The 24,340-nt window shown below is 40.8% G+C and overlaps 2 protein-coding genes across 5 annotated transcripts; one reads left to right on the top strand and one right to left on the bottom strand.

Annotated features, from left to right (window-relative positions):
- Positions 1-998: 998 nt before the first annotated feature.
- Positions 999-15,324, top strand: LOC110497867 (ankyrin repeat and SOCS box protein 2). Of its 3 annotated transcripts, none has more exons than XM_090211293.1 (9): positions 999-1,107; positions 10,664-10,889; positions 12,175-12,344; positions 12,548-12,703; positions 12,833-13,078; positions 13,272-13,443; positions 13,529-14,123; positions 14,237-14,390; positions 14,575-15,324. In XM_090211293.1, the coding sequence occupies exons 2-9, from the start codon at positions 10,756-10,758 to the stop codon at positions 14,736-14,738; spliced, it is 1,791 nt and encodes a 596-aa protein (XP_090067419.1). In that variant the 5' UTR covers positions 999-1,107; positions 10,664-10,755; the 3' UTR covers positions 14,739-15,324. The 3 variants fall into 3 exon arrangements, with proteins under 3 accessions (XP_090067419.1, XP_021429983.1, XP_021429984.1); XM_021574308.3 differs by lacking the exon at positions 999-1,107 and adding an exon at positions 10,395-10,489; XM_021574309.3 differs by lacking the exons at positions 999-1,107; positions 10,664-10,889 and adding an exon at positions 11,566-11,839.
- On the bottom strand, positions 15,270-17,174 carry LOC110497869 (protein FAM181A-like). Of its 2 annotated transcripts, none has more exons than XM_090211294.1 (2): positions 17,099-17,174; positions 15,270-16,862 (listed from the first exon to the last, which is right to left on the bottom strand). In XM_090211294.1, exon 2 carries the CDS (start codon positions 16,779-16,781, stop codon positions 15,948-15,950), a length of 834 nt encoding a protein of 277 aa, XP_090067420.1. In that variant the 5' UTR covers positions 16,782-16,862; positions 17,099-17,174; the 3' UTR covers positions 15,270-15,947. The 2 variants fall into 2 exon arrangements, with proteins under 2 accessions (XP_090067420.1, XP_090067421.1); XM_090211295.1 differs by lacking the exon at positions 17,099-17,174 and adding an exon at positions 16,960-17,058.
- Positions 17,175-24,340: the final 7,166 nt, after the last annotated feature.

The raw sequence follows: 24,340 nt of genomic DNA, 5'->3' as shown, positions 1-24,340 counted from the left end.
TAGACATTACCTTTACCATATCCATCATTGTCAGCATGTCCATTTCTTCCAGAGGCCCATAGTGGTGTAAGTAGCACTGTTCTGCAAGTTTTTTCACAGCTCTAAGCAAGCTACCAACTTCCTCAACCTGACAAGAGAGGTGGAGTGGAGGTTATTGTGACATTATTATTGGTTACTATTGAGTTAATGTCAAATGGTGGCGGTGCTCAGACCTGGTCTCGGGACTGGCCTTGGTGCATCGTCAGGTTAATCTCAGTCTGTTTGTTTTTCTCCTTGGCTCTATCCCACTGGGCAAACAGTTCAGACAGCTCCCTGTTCCTCATCTCATCTGCCTCAGAGGGAAAGAAGACAACACAGTCTAACCTGGCCCCAGACAATTCATGAACCAAAACCAAATGGCTTATCATTAGCACATATAGAGCACAGTGTACATGCATTTCTAAGCATGTATTTATATGTCTGACCAGCTTGTTGGTGTTGTGCTCCTGCTTCAGACTGTCCAGGCTGTGCTGGCCCTGCTCCAGCTCCTCCACCAGCTGGCCCAGGTGCTCCACCAGATGGGTGAGGGACAGGGTCTCAAGGCGTCGGATGATGGTCATCACCAGGGAGTCTGCCCCTTACTCCAGGTGATCTACATTCACAGTCAGATAAGGAAACAAACATACTTATTGTATTGTACCTCACTTACAACATACACTGTATACTTTGTTTATTAATTGGAAAGAGCACTCAAATGTCTCAATATTTCTGCCAAACATTAGATTTCCAGATCCAGGTATAATTGATTCAACTAAAAGTCAAACAACTTACTCTCTGGGAGGAAATCTAAAATGTTCATCATGTAGTCTTCGTACATTTTGTGCTTGGTCACCTTATCCTTTAAATAATGCTGCCTGTAGGGGTTGGGGGAAATATGTCAGGTAAAGAGAGTCCAAGATTTCAGGTGAGAATGATATGTCCAATGTTACTCCAGCTTTTCAGTGAGCTCCTCCTTCTGTTTCAGATCGTTCTGCTTCCTCGCTGCCTGGTACTTCTTCAGGGCCCGCCGGCGCAGTTGAGACCATAAACCTAGGGGAAAAATTCAAGAGATGATGTACACATAAGCAGGTTACTGATGTATATATTGCTGATAAGGATTCGGCTCTCTTTCTATTGTAGGTTCTATTTTGAACATAAACAATATCTGTATAATTTCACCATGGTATTGAAATTCCTTTGCTCATGGTGAGTGGTGTAATGTACAGTGCCTTGCGAAAGTATTCGGCCCCCTTGAACTTTGCGACCTTTTGCCACATTTCAGGCTTCAAACATAAAGATATAAAACTGTATTTTTTTGTGAAGAATCAACAACAAGTGGGACACAATCATGAAGTGGAACGACATTTATTGGATATTTCAAACTTTTTTAACAAATCAAAAACTGAAAAATTGGGCGTGCAAAATTATTCAGCCCCTTTACTTTCAGTGCAGCAAACTCTCTCCAGAAGTTCAGTGAGGATCTCTGAATGATCCAATGTTGACCTAAATGACTAATGATGATAAATACAATCCACCTGTGTGTAATCAAGTCTCCGTATAAATGCACCTGCACTGTGATAGTCTCAGAGGTCCGTTAAAAGCGCAGAGAGCATCATGAAGAACAAGGAACACACCAGGCAGGTCCGAGATACTGTTGTGAAGAAGTTTAAAGCCGTATTTGGATACAAAAAGATTTCCCAAGCTTTAAACATCCCAAGGAGCACTGTGCAAGCGATAATATTGAAATGGAAGGAGTATCAGACCACTGCAATTCTACCAAGACCTGGCCGTCCCTCTAAACTTTCAGCACATACAAGGAGAAGACTGATCAGAGATGCAGCCAAGAGGCCCATGATCACTCTGGATGAACTGCGGAGATCTACAGCTGAGGTGGGAGACTCTGTCCATAGGACAACAATCAGTCGTATATTGCACAAATCTGGCCTTTATGGAAGAGTGGCAAGAAGAAAGCCATTTCTTAAAGATATCCATAAAAAGTGTCGGTTAAAGTTTGCCACAAGCCACCTGGGAGACACACCAAACATGTGGAAGAAGGATCTCTGGTCAGATGAAACCAAAATTGAACTTTTTGGCAACAATGCAAAACGTTATGTTTGGCGTAAAAGCAACACACCATCCCCACTGTCAAACATGGTGGTGGCAGCATCATGGTTTGGGCCTGCTTTTCTTCAGCAGGGACAGGGAAGATGGTTAAAATTGATGGGAAGATGGATGGAGCCAAATACTGGACCATTCTGGAAGAAAACCTGATGGAGTCTGCAAAAGACCTGAGACTGGGACGGAGATTTGTCTTCCAACAAGACAATGATCCAAAACATAAAGCAAAATCTACAATGGAATGGTTCAAAAATAAACATATCCAGGTGTTAGAATGGCCAAGTCAAAGTCCAGACCTGAATCCAATCGAGAATCTGTGGAAAGAACTGAAAACTGCTGTTCACAAATGCTCTCCATCCAACCTCACTGAGCTCGAGCTGTTTTGCAAGGAGGAATGGGAAAAAATGTCAGTCTCTCGATGTGCAAAACTGATAGAGACATACCCCAAGCGACTTACAGCTGTAATCGCAGCAAAAGGTGGCGCTACAATGTATTAACTTAAGGGGGCTGAATAATTTTGCACGCCCAATTTTTCAGTTTTTGATTTGTTAAAAAAGTTTGAAATATCCAATAAATGTCGTTCCACTTCATGATTGTGTCCCACTTGTTGTTGATTCTTCACAAAAAAATACAGTTTTATATCTTTATGTTTGAAGCCTGAAATGTGGCAAAAGGTCGCAAAGTTCAAGGGGGCCGAATACTTTCGCAAGGCACTGTAACTCACCGCCTGCTGTTTCAGCTATAGCCCTGCCCTCCTCTGTGCAAGGGCTTTGAATACCTGTTGTTTCAGCTATAGCCCTGCCCTCCTCTGTGCAAGGGCTTTGAATTCCTGCTGTTTCAGCTATAGCCCTGCCCTCCTCTGTGCAAGGGCTTTGAATTCCTGCTGTTTCAGCTATAGCCCTGCCCTCCTCTGTGCAAGGGCTTTGAATTCCTGCTGTTTCAGCTATAGCCCTGCCCTCCTCTGTGCAAGGGCTTTGAATTCCTGCTGTTTCAGCTATAGCCCTGCCCTCCTCTGTGCAAGGGCTTTGAATTCCTGCTGTTTCAGCTATAGCCCTGCCCTCCTCTGTGCAAGGGCTTTGACTTCCTGCTGTTTCAGCTATAGCCCTGCCCTCCTCTGTGCAAGAGCTTTGAATTCCTGCTGTTTCTGTGCCAGCTGACAATCCACTTCATCCACCTCCACCTGCTTCTTCAAGACAAGGGTTCTCTGTAATGAGTTAATTCCTGTCTCCAGGACTCTGCTAGCGGCCTACATGGGAAATTAGTAGTTAAATTAGCTGTGTAATTAATACTTTAAAACTTTTATTTATGCTTTATGATCCCACTGCATTTCACCATCACTGGCCATAAGAATTATCCACATCAAATGTACAGTGCTGTGAACAAAATATTTGCCCCCTTTCTAATTTTCTCTACTTTTGCCTATTTTTGATACTGAATGTAATCAGATCTTCAACCAAAACCTAATTTTAGACAAATGGAGACTGAGTGAACAAATAACACATAAATTACATACTTATTTCATTTATCTCATAAACAAAGTTATGCAACACCCAATGCCCCTGTGTGTAAAAAGTAATGGCCCCCTTACACTCAATAACTGGTTGTGCCAACTTTAGCTGAAATTACTTCAACCAAATGCTTCCTGTAGTTGTTGATCAGTCTCTCACATCACTGTGAAGGAATTTTGGCCCACTCTTCCATGCAGAAGTGCTTTATCTTAGCGATGTGTAAGTTTTCACACATGAACTGTTTCTTTCAACTCTTGCCACATCTCAATTGGGATTACAGTAGGTCTGGACTTTGCCAGGCATAATGGGACCCATCTCATCCAAAAAGGTATACTTTTGACTCATCTGTCTATAACATTCTTCCAAGAGTCTTGATGATCATCCAGGTGCTTCCATGTGCTTTTTGGAAACTTTAATCAACTTTTTGGATGAGATGGGTCCCGTTATATCTGGCAAAAACCAAACACTGCATTCCACAGAAAGAACCTCATACCAACGGTTAAGCATGGTGGTGGTAGTGCGATGGTTTGGGGATGCTTTTCTGCCTCAGGACCTGGACGACTAGCCTTACTAGAATTAACCATGCTGCTCTGTATCAGAGTATTCTACAGGAGGATTTCAGGCCATTCGACTGTGAGCTGAAGCTGATGCGCAGCTGGGTCATGCAGCAATACAATGATCAAAAACATACAATCAAGTCTACATGAAAATTGTTAAAAAGCAACACATTTGAAGTTTTGGAATGGCCTAGTCACATTCCTGACCTAATCCCAATTGAGATGTGTCAGGACTTGAAACGAGCAGTTTATGCTTGAAAACTTTGCTGAGTTAAAGCAGTTCTGTATGCAAGAGTGGGCCAAAATTCCTCCACAGTGATGTGAGAGACTGATCAACAACTACAGGAAGCATTTGGTTGCAGTCATTGCAGCTAAATATGGCACAACCAGTTATTGTAAGGGGCAATTATTTCTTTACACAGGGGAATTGGGTGTTGCATAACTTTGTTAATTAAATTAACAAAATAAGAATGCATTTTGTTTTTATTTGTAAACTCAGGTTCCCTTTCTCTAATAAAAGGCTTTGGTTGAAGATCTGATACCATTCAGTATCCAAAACATGCAAAAATAGAGAAAATCACAAAAGGGCAAATACTGTTTCATGGCACTGACTTATGTTTTGTGTGCAAATCAGATCTAATTAGAAATACTTACCTCTTATAACAGGTGTGTGATTGGCATTTTCATCTCTATGTCAGGGGGAATATATAATTATAGTGTTTAATGGCAGTGTAGTGCTAAAATTCTTAGTCCATTACAAACTTAACTTAAGCTGCATAATTGTGCAATATAATTTAAATGCAAATCATTGTTGCATCCAATTCTCATGGGCCTACGATATGATTAGACCTATCAATAAAAGTTTATCATGACATAAGGATTGTGGCCCAATGGTAGGCAAACCTCTAAGGGATTTGCAAAGCTAAACAGATGAGCTATCATGCATAATGCATACGATTCTAAAAGTTGATTGTTACATACCTAGTTTACTCAAATTGCGTTACAAAAATGTTTTTCATTCTATTTTCCACTTGCATTAATATGAGGGTAGTCTTTATTTATAAAAGGAAGAGTCCGTATTTGTAGGTGTTGCAACTGAACTCCATTAAGTTTATAAAACTTAGCACTTGCACTTGTTGTGTTCCTGAAAGAATGGTTCCATGCACACGAACAAGAGAGCGACAAAGGTCTTTCCGGATTTGGGTGTACAACTGAACTTGTGTTACATGTTGCCCGGGAACCAGAGGGGAGGCAAGAGGGAATGCAAGGAGAGCGTTCTCCGTTGTCATAGCAACTGTGGGGAGGCGTTCAATTTCACAGATGGAAAGCAAGTGAAATGTACTCCATAAAATGCATACTTGCCTTGATAAGTTGTTGACTGACATTGAGAAATAGGTTGTGTTTGCAATCTAGATAGAACAATTATTATACATTTCATTTTTTAAATATAGATGTCCGCATACATGGTCAATAATTGTTAGGTATCCAACCAGCTTGATCAGCACCAGCATTTTCTTAATCCTGTTTTGACTTCAGATACTTTTCCAGATACAGTAGGTATGGGTCTAGTTCATTTGACACTAAGAAAATGAGACGCATTTAATTTATGTCAGTAGGCTTCAGTTTCAATGAAACAAAGTATCAACTGAATATCAATTTGGGTTGCAACCAATGATGTGTATTACACCTAGATGACTAGGGGCGCTGTTTTGAAGCCACCACACAGCCATTTTGGTACTCTCCATTGTAATAACAAATATATACAATTTTGGAAGCTACACCACCGGTCAAAAGTTTAAGAACACCTACTTATTCAAGGGTTTTTCTTTATTTTTACTATTTTCTACATTGCAGAATAATAGTGAAGACATCAAAACTATGAAATAACACATATGAAATCATGCAGTAACCAAAAAAGTATACAAATATTTTTTTAATTTGAAATTCTTCAAATAGCCTAATTTTGTCTTGATGACATCTTTGCACACTCTGGGAATTTTCTCAACCAGCTTCACCTGGAATGCTTTTACAACAGTCTTGAAGAAGTTCCCACATATGCTGGGCACTTGCTGGCTGCTATTCCTTCACTGTGCGGTCCGACTCATCCCAAACCATCTCAATTTGGTTGAGGTCAGGGGGATTCTGGAGGCCAGGTCATCTGATGCAGCACTCCATCACTCTCCTTCTGGGGAAAACAACCCTTACACAGCGTGGAGGTGTGTTGGGTCATTGTCCTGTTGAAAAAAAATGATAGTCCCATGGGGGTGGCAGGTGGCCTAGTGGTTAGACCATTGGGCCAGTAACTGAAAGGTTGGTGGGGATCGAATCCCGAGCTGACAAGGTAAAAAATGTGTCATAATGCCCACTGTTCCTAGGTTGTCATTGTAAACAATAATTTGTTCTTAACTGACTTGCCTAGTAAAATAAAACAATATTTTTTTTTTAAAGCCCAAAACATATGGGATGGCAAATCGCTGCAGAATGCTGTGGTAGACATGCTGGTTAAAAAATCACAGACACTGTCACCAGCAAAGTACCCCCACACCATAACACCACCTCCTCCATGCATTATGGTGGGAAATGCACATGCGTCTCACAAAGACACGGCGGTTGGAAGGAAAAATCTCAAATTTGGACTCCAGACCAAAAGACACATTTCCACCAGTCTAATGTCCAATGCTCGTGTTTCTCAGCCCAAGGAAGTCTCTTCTTATTGGTGTCCTTAAGTAGTGGTTTCTTTGCAGCAATTCGACCATGAAGGCCTGATTCACACTGTCTCCTCTGAACAGTTGATTTTGAGATATCTTGTTACTTTAACTCTGTGAAGCATTTATTTGGGCTGCAATTTTTGAGGCTGGTAACTCTAGCGAACTTATGCTCTGCAGCAGAGGTAACTGGGTCTACCATTCCTGTGGCGGTCCTCATGAGAGCCAGTTTCATCATAGCGCTTGATGGTTTATGTGACTGCACTTGAAGAAACCTTCAAAGTTATTGAAATGTTCCGTATTGACTGGCCTTCATGTCTTAAAGTAATGGACTGTCATTTCTCTTTGCTTATTTGAGCTGTTCTTGCCATATTATGGACTTGGTCCTTTACAAAATAGGGCTATCTTCTGTATGCCCCCACCCCCTTGCCTTGTCACAACACAACTGATTGGCTCAAATGCATTAGGAAGGAAAGAAATTATACAAATTAAGTTTTAAGAAGGCACCGGTAGTGTACATAGACTTGTAATCACTGGCCACTTTAATAATGTTATATAATGTTAACATACTGCTTTACTCATCTCATATGTATATAATGTATTCTATTCTACTGTATTTTAGTCAATGCTTCTCTGACATTGCTTGATCTAATATTTGTATATTTCTTCATTCCATTCTTTTACTTTTAGATGTGGGTAATTGTTCGATACTACTGCACTGTTGGAGCTAGAAACACAAGCATTTTGCTACACCCACAATAACATCTGCTAAGTATGTGTATGTGACTGTCACGATCGTCGTATGGAGGGGACCAAAGCGCAGCGTGGTTAGAATACATTTTTCTTTATTTCAGGAAGAACACAACCGTGAGCGCTATATTACCAATGTGTTGAGGTGCAACATAACATAGACAATAACCCACGAAATACCCAAAGAAGATGGCTGCCTAAATATGGTTCCCAATCAGAGACAACGATAAACACCTGCCTCTAATTGAGAACCAATCTAGGCAACCATAGACCTACATAAACACCTAGATGGAAACAACTCCATAAATCTACAAAACCCCTAGACAGTACAAACACCCTAGATGAGACAAAAACACACATATCACCCATGTCACACCCTGACCTAACCAAAATAATAAAGAAAACAAAGAATACTAAGGTCAGGGCGTGACAGTGACCAATAACATTTGATTTGACTTGATAGAAAGATAGACATTTAGTAAAATACCAAGTCCATATTGGGGCAAGAACAGCTCAAATAGCAAAGAGAAACGACAGTCCATCATTACTTTAAGACATGAAGGTCAGTTAATACGGAACATTTCGAGAACTTTGAATGTTTCTTCAAGTGCAGTCGCATAAACCATCAAGCGCTATGATGAAACTGGCTCTCATGAGGACCGCCACAGGAAAGGAAGACCCAGAGTTACCTCTGCTGCAGAGGATAAGTTTATTAGAGTTACGAGCCTCAGAAATTGCAGCCCAAATTAATACTTCACGGAGTTCAAGTAACAGACACTTCTCTACATCAACTGTTCAGAGGAGACTGTGTGAATCAGGCCTTTGTGGTCAAATTGCTGCAAAGAAACCACTACTAAAGGACACCAATAATAAGAAGAGACTTGCTTGGGCCAAGAAACACCAGCAATGGACATTAGACATTAGTGGAAATTTGTCCTTTGGTCTGGAGTCCAAATTGGAGATGTTTGGTTCCAACTGCTGTGTCTTTTGTAAGACATGGTGTGGGTGAACGGATGATCTCCACATATGTATTTCCCACCGTAAAGCATGGAGGAGGAGGTGTTATAGTGTAGGGTGCTTTGCTAGTGACCCAGTCTGTGATTTATTTAGAATTCAAGGGAAACTTAACCAGCATGGCTACCACAGCATTCTGCAGTGATATGCCATCCCATCTGGTTTAGGCTTAGTTGGACTATCATTTGTTTTTCAACAGGACAATGACCCAACACACCTCCAGGCTGTGTATGTGCTATTTTACCAAGAAGGAGAGTGATGGAGTGCTGCATCAGATGGACTCCACAATCCCCCAACCTCAACCAAATTGAGATGGTTTGGGATGAGTCAGACCGCAGAATGAAGGAAAAACAGACAACAATTGCTCAGCATATGTGGGAACTTCTTCAAGACTGTTGGAAAAGCATTCCTCATGAATCTGGTTGAGAGAATATCAAGAGTGTGCAAAGCTGTCATCATGGCAAAGGGTGGCTACTTTGAAGAATCTCAAATATAAAATAGATTTTGATTTGTTTCACACATTTTTGGTTACTACATGATTCCATATGTGTTATTTCATAGTTTTAATGTAATCACTATTATTATACAATGTAGAAAATAGTACAAATAAATAAAAACCCTTGAATGAGTTGGTGTTCAAAAACTTTTGACCAGTAGTGTATATAGGGCTGCAGCCTCTAAGGTGCCACGCTGTATCACATCAGGCCGTGATTGGTCCCATAGGGTGGCGCACAATTGGCCCACAATTGGTCCTGGTTTGACCAGTGTAGGCCGTCATTGTAAGTAAGAATTTGTTCTTAACTGACTTGCCTAGTTAAATAAAGGTTAAATAAAAATAAAATAAATGAAAATGAAAATGGTGCAGGATTGCGTAACCGGGTGAAAGCCGGCTAGTGGTGGCTATTTAACACTCTGATGGCCTTGAGATAGAAGATGTTTTTCAGTCTCTCGGTCCCAGCTGATGCTCTGCAATTTTCAGCAAATATAATTTAGCAAGTTGCTAATCCTGTTGTAAGGAGATATGTTGATAAACCCGTTGTTCAGAAAGGCGAACATTATGCTAGTTACCGTGGTGGTGGTATGTTTTAGGACGTAGGCCCAGTGGTAATGGTATGAGATTGGATTACATTTACTTGACTGTAAAGTTAGACAGAAAATAGCAATCAATCTAAAATGAACCCACAGCCTCAACCAGTGTTATTGTCTAATAATAACAGATCTTGGAAATATGCTTTGGGTGCTCTGGAAACCGAGCAGAGTAGAAATAGTGTACTGAGACTGTCAGAAAGAGCTTTGGGAATTACATAGATGGAAAAATTCTGCATTACCTGCATAATACTTATGTTTAGCCATAAATATGTTTTAGCCTATATGCTTTTTCAAATATACTGTAGAAGGCTTTTGACTTCCCCATAGATAGATTTGTAAAATTTCTAATCAAAGGCATTTCATTTTGGCAGGGTTAATCTTGTTATTTCTGGATGGTGACTGTTTATTTTCTTAAGATTGAGTGATTTATCTTATGTCACAAAAGTTTATGTATATTACCGGGGACTGTAATTCAAGCTGTTCTATGGGTGATTGTAATACTCCTTCATAACCTCTGCCATAACCATGCAAGCCTTCAAGACAGAGAGAGGCTTTTTAGTGAAGCAGAATCAAGTAGAACCAAACAAAGCTAAACATGTCCTTAAAAGGCATCACCACTGCTGGGGCTGCTTGCTCTCTGTCGTCTGGCAGCACAGATAGCTCTTTTCTCTCACATCAACACAGGAGTGACTGGCCCTGAGTTTACTCCACATGCGGAAAACGTATGACTGTATGTTGATGCTGCTTAAGTTTGATACTGCATAAGTTTGTTGTGCGCTCTATCTCTCCCATCTTATTTCATGATTGTACGATTTTGAAGGGAAATTCTAACTTCTATGTTTGATGAATGAGTGGAATATTTTGTTTAATGATGAATTGATTCATGCTGTTAACTACCTTCCAGGTCCCTGTGTTGCAACTCCAGGACCAACAGGCACATCACTGGGCTACGAGGACAACAGGGAAGTGTTGCATAACCTAGTTGTTGAGTGCAACATGGTGACCACCAATGGGACCATCCCAGCCAGCCTGTCCAGAACACTATGCCAAAGACAAAATATCGATAACATGGATACCTCTAACTCTCGGACTCACCCCACTGCAATCCACTCATCCTTCAACTCTTTGAGGTGAGCCCAGAAAATGAAGATGTCTTTTTAATGCCTCTGTTCAAAATAATTGAGTGCATTATACTGTATCAGATGTGTAACAATCTGCAGGGTCAGGTACATGTTATTTCTAGTTAAATAAAGGTTAAATACCATTTTTAAAATTAACGTAGTTACATCAAAGATAAAGGAAGTCAAATTCTGAACCCCTATCACTATGATATAGTGGGTGATACAACAGCTGTAGGCATCAAACTCTGAAGGGCATGATGTTGTATTCTAAAGCTGCAGTGTTCAAACCTTAGACAATAGTCACTTATGCTCATATTGTTAAGATTTCCATGCTGTCAGCATTTTTTGCACAAAAGCCATATGGTAAAGAAGGTGCCATTTGACTTATTTACCAAATGGGGTTGGGTTTATAATTTTGTTATAATAACCCTTGCATTTTTTTTTTTTTTTACATTCTCACGTTATTGACAATTCCAGTAGCATTAACACAATACCTTTTTCAAATGTATCATAATATAAAAACACCTGCCAGTTCAGTTAGGAAATGCCATAATAAAAAACTAAGGGGGTGGAGAACAGATGCCCAAGGTATCCTGATGCAATTTGCTTTTTATCTTTGAGCGACTGATTCTGGAGTGCCTTGACATATATGGTATAGTAGCCACCACCCCCAACACACACATGTCAATGCAGTCCTAAAATAATCTCTGAAAGCACAGCTGAGCCCTGGCTTTCCTCCCCCGCTGTTGTCATTGCTTCGACCGCTGCTCTGCCCCGTGTGTTCTCTACAACGCGTGTGGATCCGCTAAAACAATGACTAGATTTAGTTATTCTGAGTATCTATCGCAATTTTGTTATGGTGGGAACAAGGGCAACACATCTTTAAGCAAATTATCGAGCGATGAGAAACGATGCGTTGAGCGGCGACGGCAGAACGACATTACGTCAGAGTCAGCGGAGTGAGTATTTTGCTACTTGTGAAGCCCTGGGCAATCGGCCTATCAGTGATTTTATTTTAGTTGCCAGTGGTTAGATATATGGTTAGATGTAATGGCCATAATGTGTGCTTGTAAATTAAAATATGTTATCATTGATGATATAAGACCGACATTTTTCCTCGTTGTCTTTTTTATACACTGAAACAGACTACACAAATTTAGTCCACGGGGATTCTACTCATTATTTAAAAACATTAAAAACGATTTTTACGAGAGAACTTGGTATCATAAACCTGCATCTATTAACCTAGATTCTGCATTGTCTCTTCAAGTAATTTGCCTTCCCTCTGTTGTAGGGATGTAGAGCCAATAGTGTTTGCCATCCAGAGAGGAGATGCTCAAACTGTGAATGAGCTGTCAGTGGCTGCACCACTCAGCCTGATGAAAGAGAACAAAGACGGATGGATACCTTTGCATGAGGCTGCGTATTATGGCCAAGCTGAATGCATTAAGGCACTGATGAAAGGTACATGTTGAAAGCATAATTTTTACAGTCTATCAATGTAAAGCCTTGCCTTTATTGTTGCGGTTGAATTAAATAGACTGGAGGATCATGAAATGGTGAAAAGAAGACAACGTACTTTATATATTATCAAAGTTGTAAATGATGTTTAAGCATTGTGTGTTTACATTTGTGCATTGTAGCCTATGCATATATTTCTCCTCCAGCCCAACCAGGGTCAGTTGACAAGCGCACCCTCCAGGAACAGACTGCTCTGCTCCTGTCAGTTTCCGGTCAGCACTTGTCCTGTGTGCAGTGCCTTCTACAGGCAGGGGCAGACCCCGACATCAGCTGCAAGAACAAAGAGACCCCCCTATACAAAGGTACATCTCTCCACATAGGCTATAGCCTGAGAGTGGAAGATAATGATACCTCTGTTTTTAAATAGATGGCCTATTCTAAAGCATGGTATCTTCTGCCAGGCTAACCTAATGTCATCTGATGCCTTCCAGCATGTGAGCGGGAGAACGTGGAAATAGTGAGCCTCATCCTGTCATTCGGGGCCACAGTGAACCAGAGGTGTAACCGGGGCTGGACAGCACTCCATGAGGCAGTGTGCAGGGACAACATGGAGATCTGTGAGATGCTGGTTAGGGCAGGAGCCACCATTAACCCTCCTAATACCTACAGCATCACACCACTAATAGTAGCAGTCCAGCAAGGACGTGTAGATGCCCTACGGTACCTCATTAGAAAAGGTAGGGTTTACTGTATGTAGTTCTGTAATGTCTGACATGACATGTATGGCCACATAATGCATCCATGCTATATGGCTGTTAATTATCACCTTATTGAGACAGACAATGGCCTTTTAAAGTGATTAAGTGATGTGTTCTTATAACAGTCGGTCAGTTCTTTGCGATGTCTCTGACGTTGTGTTCTTTTCCCCAGGTGCTGACATTAACATGCAGACATGTGACGGTGCTACAGCCCTGTATGAGGCCAGTAAAGATGGCCACAGGGAGATAGTGGAGCTGCTACTATCTCACAACACAGACGCCAACAAACCCACCAAGACAGGACTCCTACCTCTACACATTGCTGCTCAGTATGGACACCATGAGTAAGTTAGAATGCACTATATGGCTCTTGTCATGTCTGTATTTTGTATTACTCTTATGTACAGTACTAATGTCCACTTGTTCCAGGATTGTGACCCTGCTTGTCCCGGTCACCAGTCGGGCCAGAGTTCGCCACAGTGGAATCAGCCCCCTCCACCTGGCTGCAGAGCACAACAGGGACATGGTCACAGCCATACTGCTCAAGACAGGAGCCGACGTCAATGCCACACTATCCCCCAATCGCTCCATGCGGTATTCGGATCACCGCACCACACCACTTTACTTTGCCATTGCCAATGGGAGCAGTAAGACAGTAGAAATGTTACTGAAAGCTGGTGCTAATCTGAGCCTGGACCCAGTCAACCCTCTACTAGCAGCTGTAAGACACGGTTGTGCCAGGATTGTCTCTCTACTGCTGGAGCATGGGGCCGATATTAACACAAGCATCCCAGCCTGTCCTACCACCTTCCCTGGTGCTATTGTACTCTGCCTGAATAACCTACCTCTTCTCAAGTGCCTTTTGGATAAGGGCTGTGATGCCCAGGCCTGCTTCAGATGTGCTTATGGTTGCGGCCCACATCCAGCACAGGACAGCATGGGCAGCATAGGTGTTGACATCAGCAAATGCACCAATGACATGTCTCTTCTAACCTACACAGAACCTGCTGTCAGCAAAGTACAGGTAAGTCAAAGTAGGCTCCTATTGCCGTGATCACAATTATTATGGGAACTTGATTTTTCAAGAAGGCATGATGCTCATTATCTTTTCTTTCTGTTCATCCTAATATCCCTTAGTTTTGTGAGTTAATCTCATTACCATCCATGTGTAACTGGGAAGGGCCCGTCATAGACTTGCTGCTGGACTATGTTGGTAATGTTCAACTGTGTGCCAGACTCACCGAGGTCCTGGGCGGCCGGCGAGAATGGCCCAGCATCAAGGCCAAGTCATGTGAGTACATCTAGACACACACACACACACACACACACACACACACACACACACACACACACACACACACACACACACACACACACACACACACACACACACACAAACACACACACAAACACACACACACACACACTCAAACAGGAGGGACAATCTAACACAATTTCCCATGCTGTTTCCTCAGTGTCATCCCGTCCACTGATGCACCTATGTAGGTTAAGGATCCGTGAGCAGGTGGGTGTGTCCAGACTCAGGTCTTTGGACAGACTACCCCTCCCAGACAGACTGCTGCAGTACCTCAGCTTGCCCAGACACAGCTTTGATGACTTCTGCCCCGATGGCAAATAAGGCTTATCAGTGTCCTGTGTTGTGCCTTATAGTATATTACCTGTTTACAGGAGTTTGGGCTGTATTTATGGATTAGTAATTATTACTTGATAGGGTAAAATGTGTGTAATGGCAAAATATGTGTGTGTGTGTTGTTTGCACATAGCATGTGTGTATGGAAGTGAGCTGCAGTTCTGAGTGGATGGGTTGACAAATGACAACAGATAGCCAAAAGCCACAGCAGTTGATAATCTCTGAAGAAGTGCAACGAAACTGAGTTTAAATGAAACTCAAGGTAAGCTTTTAAAATACCTGTGTCATTTAGATGTTTAGGCCCAGGCAAACAAATGCAGACAATCAGTTTGATGGTTTATGGAATGTACTTGTATATTCAGCACTAATTTTGTAATATGCTTTTAAAGTGTGTTTTCAACAGACCTTCTGCAATGAGTGTAGGCCTATATAATAGTCCAGTTGTTGTTGTAATGTACTGTAAATGTCAGTGCCAAAATGTATGATCCTGTATTGGAAAAGGTGCTGGTACCAAAGAAAAAAATCGAAACATCTGCATTTTATTTAAAAAAATAAATGTAAATTCTCCACTTAACAAGTATTATTTACAAACAGAAAATATCCAGAAATTCTGTGGGGGGGGGGGGGGGGGGGGGGAACGTCACTGTCAGTCTGTTTACCTTTGTGGAAAAATATCAGTGAACTACAACAAGTCATTTCGATCAATTCGTTTTTAAATCAGTGTATTTTAGAAATATATAGCCTACACAAACACCATGAAGTAATCAACACACAAGCAGACCTTTCCTTCAGCATAGCTGATCACAAATAATCAAAGAATGAACAACTTCGAATGTCACTCCAATCCTATACCAACACATGTGAAGTATAGAATTAGAGAGAAGGATGATGAAGTATAGTCTACATTTTTCAGTTTTATACAGTGCTATGATTTTATCATTAATTCCTCTTAGATTATATGGAAGCCAAGTGGTAGGTAAACTAACGTTGCAGGTCTTCCGAGCAGAAATAGCCTATTTGGTCTGAAAGACTTAAGTGCCAATGACTGACTACTCTTAAAAAAAAAGAGAAATACCAAGTTTGAAATAAAAACATATGGCATTGCAAAGTCAACTAATTCATATTTACATCTTCATTGTTGCTTATTTTAATGAAGAATTGCGTATTTAAAATGTATTTATACGTGCATAATTGTGTTTAAATGAATCCAAACACGCTGAAAATCGATGAGGGGACCGTGGGTTTAGTCGGTATGGGTTTGACCACGACATGCGTTTGGTTATTATGTCCGTGTGCCATATCAGGCGTTTCAATTTCAGCCACTGAGGCTTTTCCCCAGAGTCCCACAGTTGAGTGGGGAACAACTATGTGACTCTGGAAGACGTGGTGTCCATGGTACTGAAACGGACAGCAACCGCACACACTGACGTTGTGAGAGACCAAGTCCACGTTGAGCGGTTCTTTTTCGATAGAGCCAAGTCGATTGGATTGAAACAAGGTCGGTTTTGGTTCCTGGTGATTTTTGATTTTTTTTTCAACCCTATTGATTCGGGTCACACCATGGCTCTTTTTCCATCCATACAGTGAAGGTTCTGTATTGGTTTGGGCTAACCGGGGTTCCTCCCAAAACGATGCAGGGAGTTGACGTTTCCTCATGGGTACCTGATCTTGCTTGCTGTTAGCACTGTCTGCAATTGGGTTCTGACCCATCCTTACGTTCACCTCGTCTTGCGCACCCGAACCCCCTTTTTCATTGATGGGCGTCATGCTCTGGTGAATTGTCTCCAAAGAATACGCGCTAGACTTGTCCACCAGGGCTTTGACGATGCCAGACTCCGCGGACCTGTGTGTGTGGCATCTGGGCATCCGAGAGTATTTCTGAGAAAAACGCTTGAGCTGTTTCTGCAGGTATTTCCTGTGGTCCACAGAGCGCCTGCAAGGGGCTGATTTGTCTAGAGCTGCTTTGATGTCACTGGATGCCAAGTTTACAAAGTTCAGTAACGTTTTCACTTCACTGTCTGCACTTGCCATTTTAAACAGTGTGAAAGTGTAAATGGTTTAATCCATACTACCAAAAAAGTCCATGCAAATGATATTCTTCATCTTAAAAATCTGAGGAAAAAGTGAATGGCATCATTGAGAAGCATGCGCAACCAAATTTGTTAGGGTAAATGGAAAACATATTAAGAATTTAATGTAGCCTACTTACATGATTCGTTGTTCATGAAGAATCCCTCAACAATTACACAATTACGCATGATAAAACAATAATTCGCCTACACAATTGCACATAGCCTAAAAAAACATCGGTTGCAAGTTATCCATTCATATCCACAAATAGAACGTACCATGTCCCCTGTAGAGGATTCCCATTCCTGTCTCTATCCCAGACGCAGTCTGACTGCTTCAACAAGTTGAATGAATATAAACTGCTTGTAGTTATGGTGCTTTCCTTGAACCAATCAGCGACCCCAGGCCCCTCACAATGCTCCCCAATCAGCCTCCAAGCGCCCCAGTATTGAATTCTTTGCCATCACAAATTGTTGTCATGGAGATCCCTCAAGAAAAGCAGCTAATATATGCAATATTTCTGCCCGGTCTTCCGCGCGCTCATGGAACACCCATACAATAGTTTATCCAAAAGTTTACATATTTCCCGTAGCATTATTATTCTGACTAGGCTGAAATGGACATGCTTCATCACTGCGAGACAACATTTGTTACATTCAACTGTTTTGTTCTAGACTCCCCCCTCCTAGAGTGATGTCAGATGTAGGATTTGGTTGGGGGGTGATCTAAAGAGCACATATCCATGGAAAGGGGGCTTGAGCGCTCAAGAATCTTGTCTTTCTATTTTCCCCCTCAATTGAGCTACACAAAAGCTGAATTACTCATTCAAACCTCGCGGGACAAAGGGAAAGGAGCTGGATAGCACTCCTGCATTTGTAGTCAAACATTTAGAGACTTAAATCGAGTCGTCATGAAGGAGAAAGAGTTGGACAAAGCCCATAGAATTGCCATCAGCAAACATTTTCCTGTGTCATATTAGTGGGTCTCCATAGCTCCTTCTGGCCGGCGGACAATAGCACAAGTTTGCACACTCGAATACTGTCACCCTGCCAACGGCAACAAGCGCCCAAAACAGGACAATCCCCGGAGAAAGCAGGCTCCGCGGGGAAGATTGCAATAGAGGAGGAAAAAGGGACTTGTGAAATGCTAATTGAGCTCCATCCCCCTATTGAAGAAAAAATAGTACCTTTCGTTCCATTGAACTAGCTCCTCTTGGCAGCAGTGTGGCATGAGATGTGAGGAAACCGTTTGTCTGGTAAGTAACCTACACCACACGCCTGTATCCACCATACCGCTTCGCTGCCCTCAGCCCTGACCGCAAGACGTTGTTTAAGCACACCTGTAAAGGACGATAATATTCATATTTATTGACTTTTCAGAGTCAAATGCACTGTGTATCCATTACATGTTATAGGCGTATCATGTTTTATAACTAATAATTTACTAACGTGTTATTTCTCTCAGAATATGTAGCCTGAACTACATAATGTCTGAATTACATATATTTTAACTTGTCCAATCCCTGGTTTGAAGGGTTGAGCTGCTCATGCTGTCGGCACTTGGAGGCAACAGGACCCTATTTTCCATCTCTCCTCTTCTTCGTTCACCTTTCTGTTAATCTCAAAGGCCAATTAACAATGGTGCACCCCTCCCCTGCCCTGTCGACCTACTCCTGTGCTTTTGAAGTGACTGAGAATGAGAGAGAAAGAGGAAGTATAGTGGCACCAATAAATCCTACTGTGTCCCTGTATCCATGACAGTTTGAATAAAAAAGATGAAGGCGAGGTTTGTATTTTCAGATTGTATGTGATGTGTAATGGGACACAGGCAAGGGTAGATTGTAGAATAATAAAGTTCTGAGCCCCATCAGACATACGGTTTAGGGCTCCCGGGAGCGCAGCAGTCTAAAGCACTGCATCTCAGTTCTAGTGTCACTACAGACCCTGGTTCGATCCCGGGCTGTATCCCAACCGGCCGTGATCGGGAGTCCCATAGGGCGGCGCACAAATGGCCCAGCGTTGTCCGGGTCAGGGGAGGGCTTGGCCAGGGTAGGCCATCGTTGTAAAATAAGAATTTGTTCTCTCAAGGATAGTACCCTTTTTTTAAACTTTCGCCTAAAATGACATACCCAAATCTAACTGCCTGTAGCTCAGGACATGAAGTAAGGATATGCATGCTCTGGATACCATTTGAAAAGAAATACTTTGAAGTTTGTGGAAATGTGAAATTAATGTAGGAGAATATAACACATTAGATCTGGTAAAAGATAATACAAACAAAACATTTTTGTTGTTGTTGTTCCTTCATCTTTGAAATGCAAAAGAAAGGCCACACTTTCAGAGGTCTAGGTGTAGTTTAGTTTGGCCACCAGATGGCAACAGTATGTGTGCAACGTTTCAGACTGATCCCGTGAAGAATTACCTTACTGATCAATATTTTGTATCAAGTCTGTCAGGAGTTTGCCAAAATGTGCCGAATTGGTCAGTTGATTCATTTTCAAGTACATAACTATAGAGAACATAAAAAAACGCTATGGCAATACAAAAAAAAATGTTTACACACTCCCAGGAATGTCATACATAATGGATCATTAGCTTATACACTAACTTTCACACATCTAGATGGCTGGGCAGGGTGGGTGTGGAGACAGATACAGCAGTGGGGGTCGAACTGTAGACCCCAGTTCCTACATTTGAACATAAAAATTGATTTATCAAGCAAAACTATGCAACATTTTATCTCTGGGATCCTCAGGATGACAAATCAGAGGAAGATTACTGAATGTAAGTACGTTATTTACCTTCAGAGGTGAATGTATCAAACTAGTTGCCATGGTAATTTTTTGTTGTTGTTGTACACTCTCCTCAAACAATAGCATGGTATTTGTTCACTGTAAGAGCTACTGTTAATTTGACACTGCAGTTAGATAAACAATAGTTTAAGCTTTCTGCCCATATAAGATATATGATGTTCCGGAAAGTTGGCTGTTGTATACAACATCATTCTAGTCACTTTCGCACACTTTGAAAACAACCGTCCCGGTTTAGGGACACTCATTCCGTAGAGGTTAACTGACTTGCCTATTTTTATAAAGGTTCAATAAAATAAATAAATAAATAACATTTAACTGGAAAGGACGCACTAATCAAATCAAAGTCTGAATCACTGTAAAACACTGTTGCACTTATCCTTGAATAATAACAATGTTATTACCCTAGTAACTTCAGATGTTAGTAGTCAGATCTTAAACACACACCCCATTGTAACCACTTCAACCTCCCTGGTTCTTGGTTGCCAATAGGCCACTGTGTTGACAGCACAAGTCTCCCCCTTGCCCTCTGACCCCCTATCAAGCTCTGCCCCCAGACCCAGCAGCTGTCTCTCTGGGACTCCCACCAGCACTCTCATTAGCATACGGCACATCCACGTCACACACTCCAGACTGAGGTACTTCCAACATATTACGGTAACAGTTTACATTATGACACGTTATGACACAATTACTTTAGTACTGACATTGTATTCACTTGTTATTTATGTTCATGATATCAAATCCAAACACATATTGTATCGTATTAATATGGTGTTTTTAGTATTCAAGGCTCTAACCACTTAACCCCATAATTTTCATGTGTTGATGCACAAGTATTCATATTGGTAAATTGGGGCGGCAGGTAGCCTAGTGGTTAGAGCATAGGACCAGTAACCGAAAGGTTGCGAGATCAAATCCCCGAGCTGACAAGGTAAAAATCTGTCATTCTGCCCCTGAACAACGCAGTTAACCCACTGTTCATAGGCTATCATTATAAATGAGAATTTGTTCTTAACTGACTTGCCTAGTTAAATACAGGTAAATAAAAATCACATCTCTTTTCCACTAGATGGCAATAAACCTCTACACAGTCTAGAACACTGTGAGGACAAACAAGTCAAGGCTGTAAAAAAGCTTTGTTTAAAACAATACACATTGGGGAACCATAGTTACTTTTGAAAGTGTTATAATTACTTAAGTTTATGTATCCTTAGTTTTTGTTATGCACAAGTGATTAAGTCTTTAGTCTTTAGATGACCAGTCTTTAGTGGGTATAAGTAATTAATCCTATAGTCTACACTGTAGACTACACTCTATGGCACTGTTATAAGATAATGATAACCAATCTATCCTGATTAGCAAGAGGGTCTTATCCTGAAGTCTGTGTGATGTTTGTCTCTATGGAGCATGAGGATGTGAATGATGGTGTTATGGCAGGTGTTCTATGGTTGCTGCAATCAAGTGGCGTCAGCTGGACAGGAAGTGGATGATGTACAGCTTCCTTCTTGTCAGTTAATCGATACAGGGGTAGGATAGACTGGAGGAGAGGATAGAGGAGCAAAACTACTAAACAGCTCCCTCAGGAGAACTCTAACCATCCAGAGAAGACATGTTATGCCAGCACTTAAGACTTCAGCTTAAATGTAATCCTCTCTGGACATGCCTCTCAATAGTAGCAAAACACAGTTACATACTGTAGGCTACAGTTGAAGTCTGAAGTTTTTACATACACCTTAGCAAAATACATTTAAACTCAGTTTTTCACAATTCCTGACATTTATTCCTAGTAAAAATTCCCTGTCTTAGGTCAGTTAGGATCACCACTTTATTTTAAGAATGTGAAATGTCAGAATAATAGTAGAGAGAGTGATTTATTTACTTTCATCACATTCCCAGTGGGTCAGAAGTTTACACACACTCAATTAGTATTTGGCAGCATTGCCTTGAAATTGTTTAACTTGGGTCAAACGTTTCGGGAAGCCTTCCACAAGCTTCCCACAATAAGTTGGGTGAATTTTGGCCCATTTCTCCTGACAGAGCTTGTGTAATTGAGTCAGGTTTGTAGGCCTCCTTGCTCGCACACGCTTTTTCAGTTCTGCCCACAAATTTTCTATAGGGCTTTGTGATGGCCACTACAATATCTTGACTTTGTTGTCCTTAAGCCATTTTGCCACAACTTTGGAAGTATGCTTGGGGTCATTTGGAAGACCCATTTGCGACCAAGCTTTAACTTCCTGACTGATGTCTTGAGATGTTGCTTCAATATATCCACATAATTTTCCTACCTCATGATGCCATCTATTTTATGAAGCGCGCCATTTTTTTTTCTGAGGTCTTGGCTGATTTCTTTAGATTTTCCGATGATGTCAAGCAAAGAGGCACTGAGTTTGAAGGTAGGCCTTGAAATACATCCACAGATACACCTACAATTGACTCAGATTACATAATTTAGCATATCAAAAGCTTCTAAAGCCATTACATAATTTTCTGGAATGTAAACTGTATGTAAACTTCTGACCCACTGGAATTGTGATACAGTGAGTTATAAGTGAAATAATCTTGTCCGTAAACAATTTTTTGAAAAATGACTTGTGTCATGCACAAAGTAGATGTCCTAACCAACTTGCCAAAACTATAGTTTGTTAGCAAGATATTTATGGAGTGGTTGAAAAACGAGTTTTAATGACTCCAACCTAAGTGGATGTAAACTTCCCACTTCAACTGTATATAAAAGACAAACGTGTGAAAAAGAAAAACGTTTTGTTCCCTAGAAGACAGAATGCATTGCATTGCTGCAGTATACGTGTTGACTGAATTTATCTTCATCAAAAATAACTTGGATAATTGGTGTGGATGCCAGTTAAATTTCATGAAGCCAACAGCATTCTTAAATGCCAGGTCTTGTGTCTAACTTATCGCTCATGACAGAAAGGGCTGCGAGCTCTGTTATTTCTACTGCACTAGTCAGTAGAGCTTGAAATGCCAACCCTTCCCTCTGGCCACCTCCTTATAATGAGCAGATTGCTGGTCATATAGGCATATAACAACCGTGCTTTGACTTGATTGGATTGTTTTTAAATACCATGAAGGAAATATTAAGCCTGAAATTGGACGTTAACATTTTAATTAAATACTGCATCAAAAATAATTCCCCTTTGCCACTGCAACAGAAAAAGCAATAGAGTTTGATGTGCTGTGCAAATAGTCATACCGTCATGGTTCATAAATTAAAGTCAACATTCCTTTATTACCAGAAGTAGTATTTTTCCCATAATGTTTAGTTGGCACAGGAATGGATGCTGGTGTGAGGATAATATATTAAACACCATCAAAGGCCCAATACAGCTGTTTAAAAAAAATATATATCAAATCATTTCTGGGCAACAATTAAGTACCTTACTGTAATAGATTTCCATTGCAAAAAAAATATTAATCAAGCAAGACTTTTGCTAGAATTGTCTGGGAGTGTTCTGGGTGGGGAGAGGAAAACTGAAAACTAGCTGTTTTTGGCAGTGAGGGCTGAACTATTAACCAATTTACCGCATTGTAATGTCACTATGAGAAGCCAAAACTCCCACCCGTTCAAACCTGCTGATTAGAAGATCCTGTGTAGACTGTATTTTCAACCAGCAACTATCCAGAAATAAAAATGAATCCCCAAAATGTGATTTTCCTGTGATTTATATATATTTCCACACTGAGGTTGGAATAATACTGTGTAATTGTGAAAATTATGATAATGCCCTTTTAGTGTAAGTTCTGTTTGAAAAGACTGTCTGTTTTTTTAACCAGTTTTAGTGGGATGGAGTTTTGGCCTTCAATGGTAACATCAGCATGCTGCAAATTAGTTTAAACCTCTTAAGGATCCGCCCCCTTTTTTCAATTTTCACCTAAAATGACATTCCCAAATCTAACTGCCTGTAGCTCAGGACCTGAAGCAAGGATGTCATATTCTTGATACCATTTGAAAGGAAACACTTTGAAGTTTGTGGAAATGCTAAATTAATGTAGTAGAATATAACACATTAGATCTGGTAAAAGATAATACAAAGAAAAAAACATGTTTTTTGTATTTTTTTTGTACCATCATCTTTGAGATGCAAGAGAAAGGCCATAATGTATTATTCCAGCCCATGTGCAATTTATATTATTTTGGCCACTAGGTGGCAGCAGTGTATGTGCAAAGTTTTAGGCTGATCCAATGAACCATTGTATTTCTGTTCAACATTTTTTTATCAAGATGGTCCAAATGTGCCTAATTGGTTTATTAATACATTTTCAAGTTCATAACTGTGCACTCTTCTCAAACAATAGCATGGTATTATTTTACTGTAATAGCTACTGTAAATTGGAAAGATTGGATATGTCTATGACCTGGGAAATGTCTTGTCACTTAGAACCCCATGCTAATCACATTAGCCTACGTTAGCTCAACCGCCCCGCAGGGGACCCACAGAAGCTGTAGAGATTTTAATAGACCAATGACAAAAACAGTTCCAAACATCTCTGCCAATAATGGCAAATTTTCAGTTTTCCCCTCCCCACTCAGACCACTCCCAGACAGTGATAGAAATTGCCCTTTGCTAAGAAGCTATTCAATTATTATTATTTTTTTACCATTTTAATCAAAAACAATTACAGTAAGTAACAGCTGCAATTAACCTTTTAAAGAGTCTTGTGTTTTCCACTCCAAAGTGTTAAGAGCAGT

Source organism: Oncorhynchus mykiss, chromosome 19 (genome assembly GCF_057628025.1).
Source record: "Oncorhynchus mykiss isolate SJ-2025 chromosome 19, ASM5762802v1, whole genome shotgun sequence".
NCBI classification, from domain to species: domain Eukaryota; kingdom Metazoa; phylum Chordata; class Actinopteri; order Salmoniformes; family Salmonidae; genus Oncorhynchus; species Oncorhynchus mykiss.
The sequence above is the reverse complement of the archived record's forward strand: the minus strand, read 5'-3'. Positions and strand labels throughout refer to the sequence as shown.

Coding starts and splice junctions, on each gene's coding strand:
- LOC110497867 (XM_021574308.3), top strand. Junction 12,345..12,547: donor CATTAAGGCACTGATGAAAG/GTACATGTTGAA, acceptor TTTCTCCTCCAG/CCCAACCAGGGTCAGTTGAC. Junction 14,124..14,236: donor CTGCTGTCAGCAAAGTACAG/GTAAGTCAAAGT, acceptor AATATCCCTTAG/TTTTGTGAGTTAATCTCATT.
- LOC110497869 (XM_090211294.1), bottom strand. CDS start 16,781: ATGGCAAGTGCAGACAGTGAAGTGAAAACGTTACTGAACTTTGTAAAC.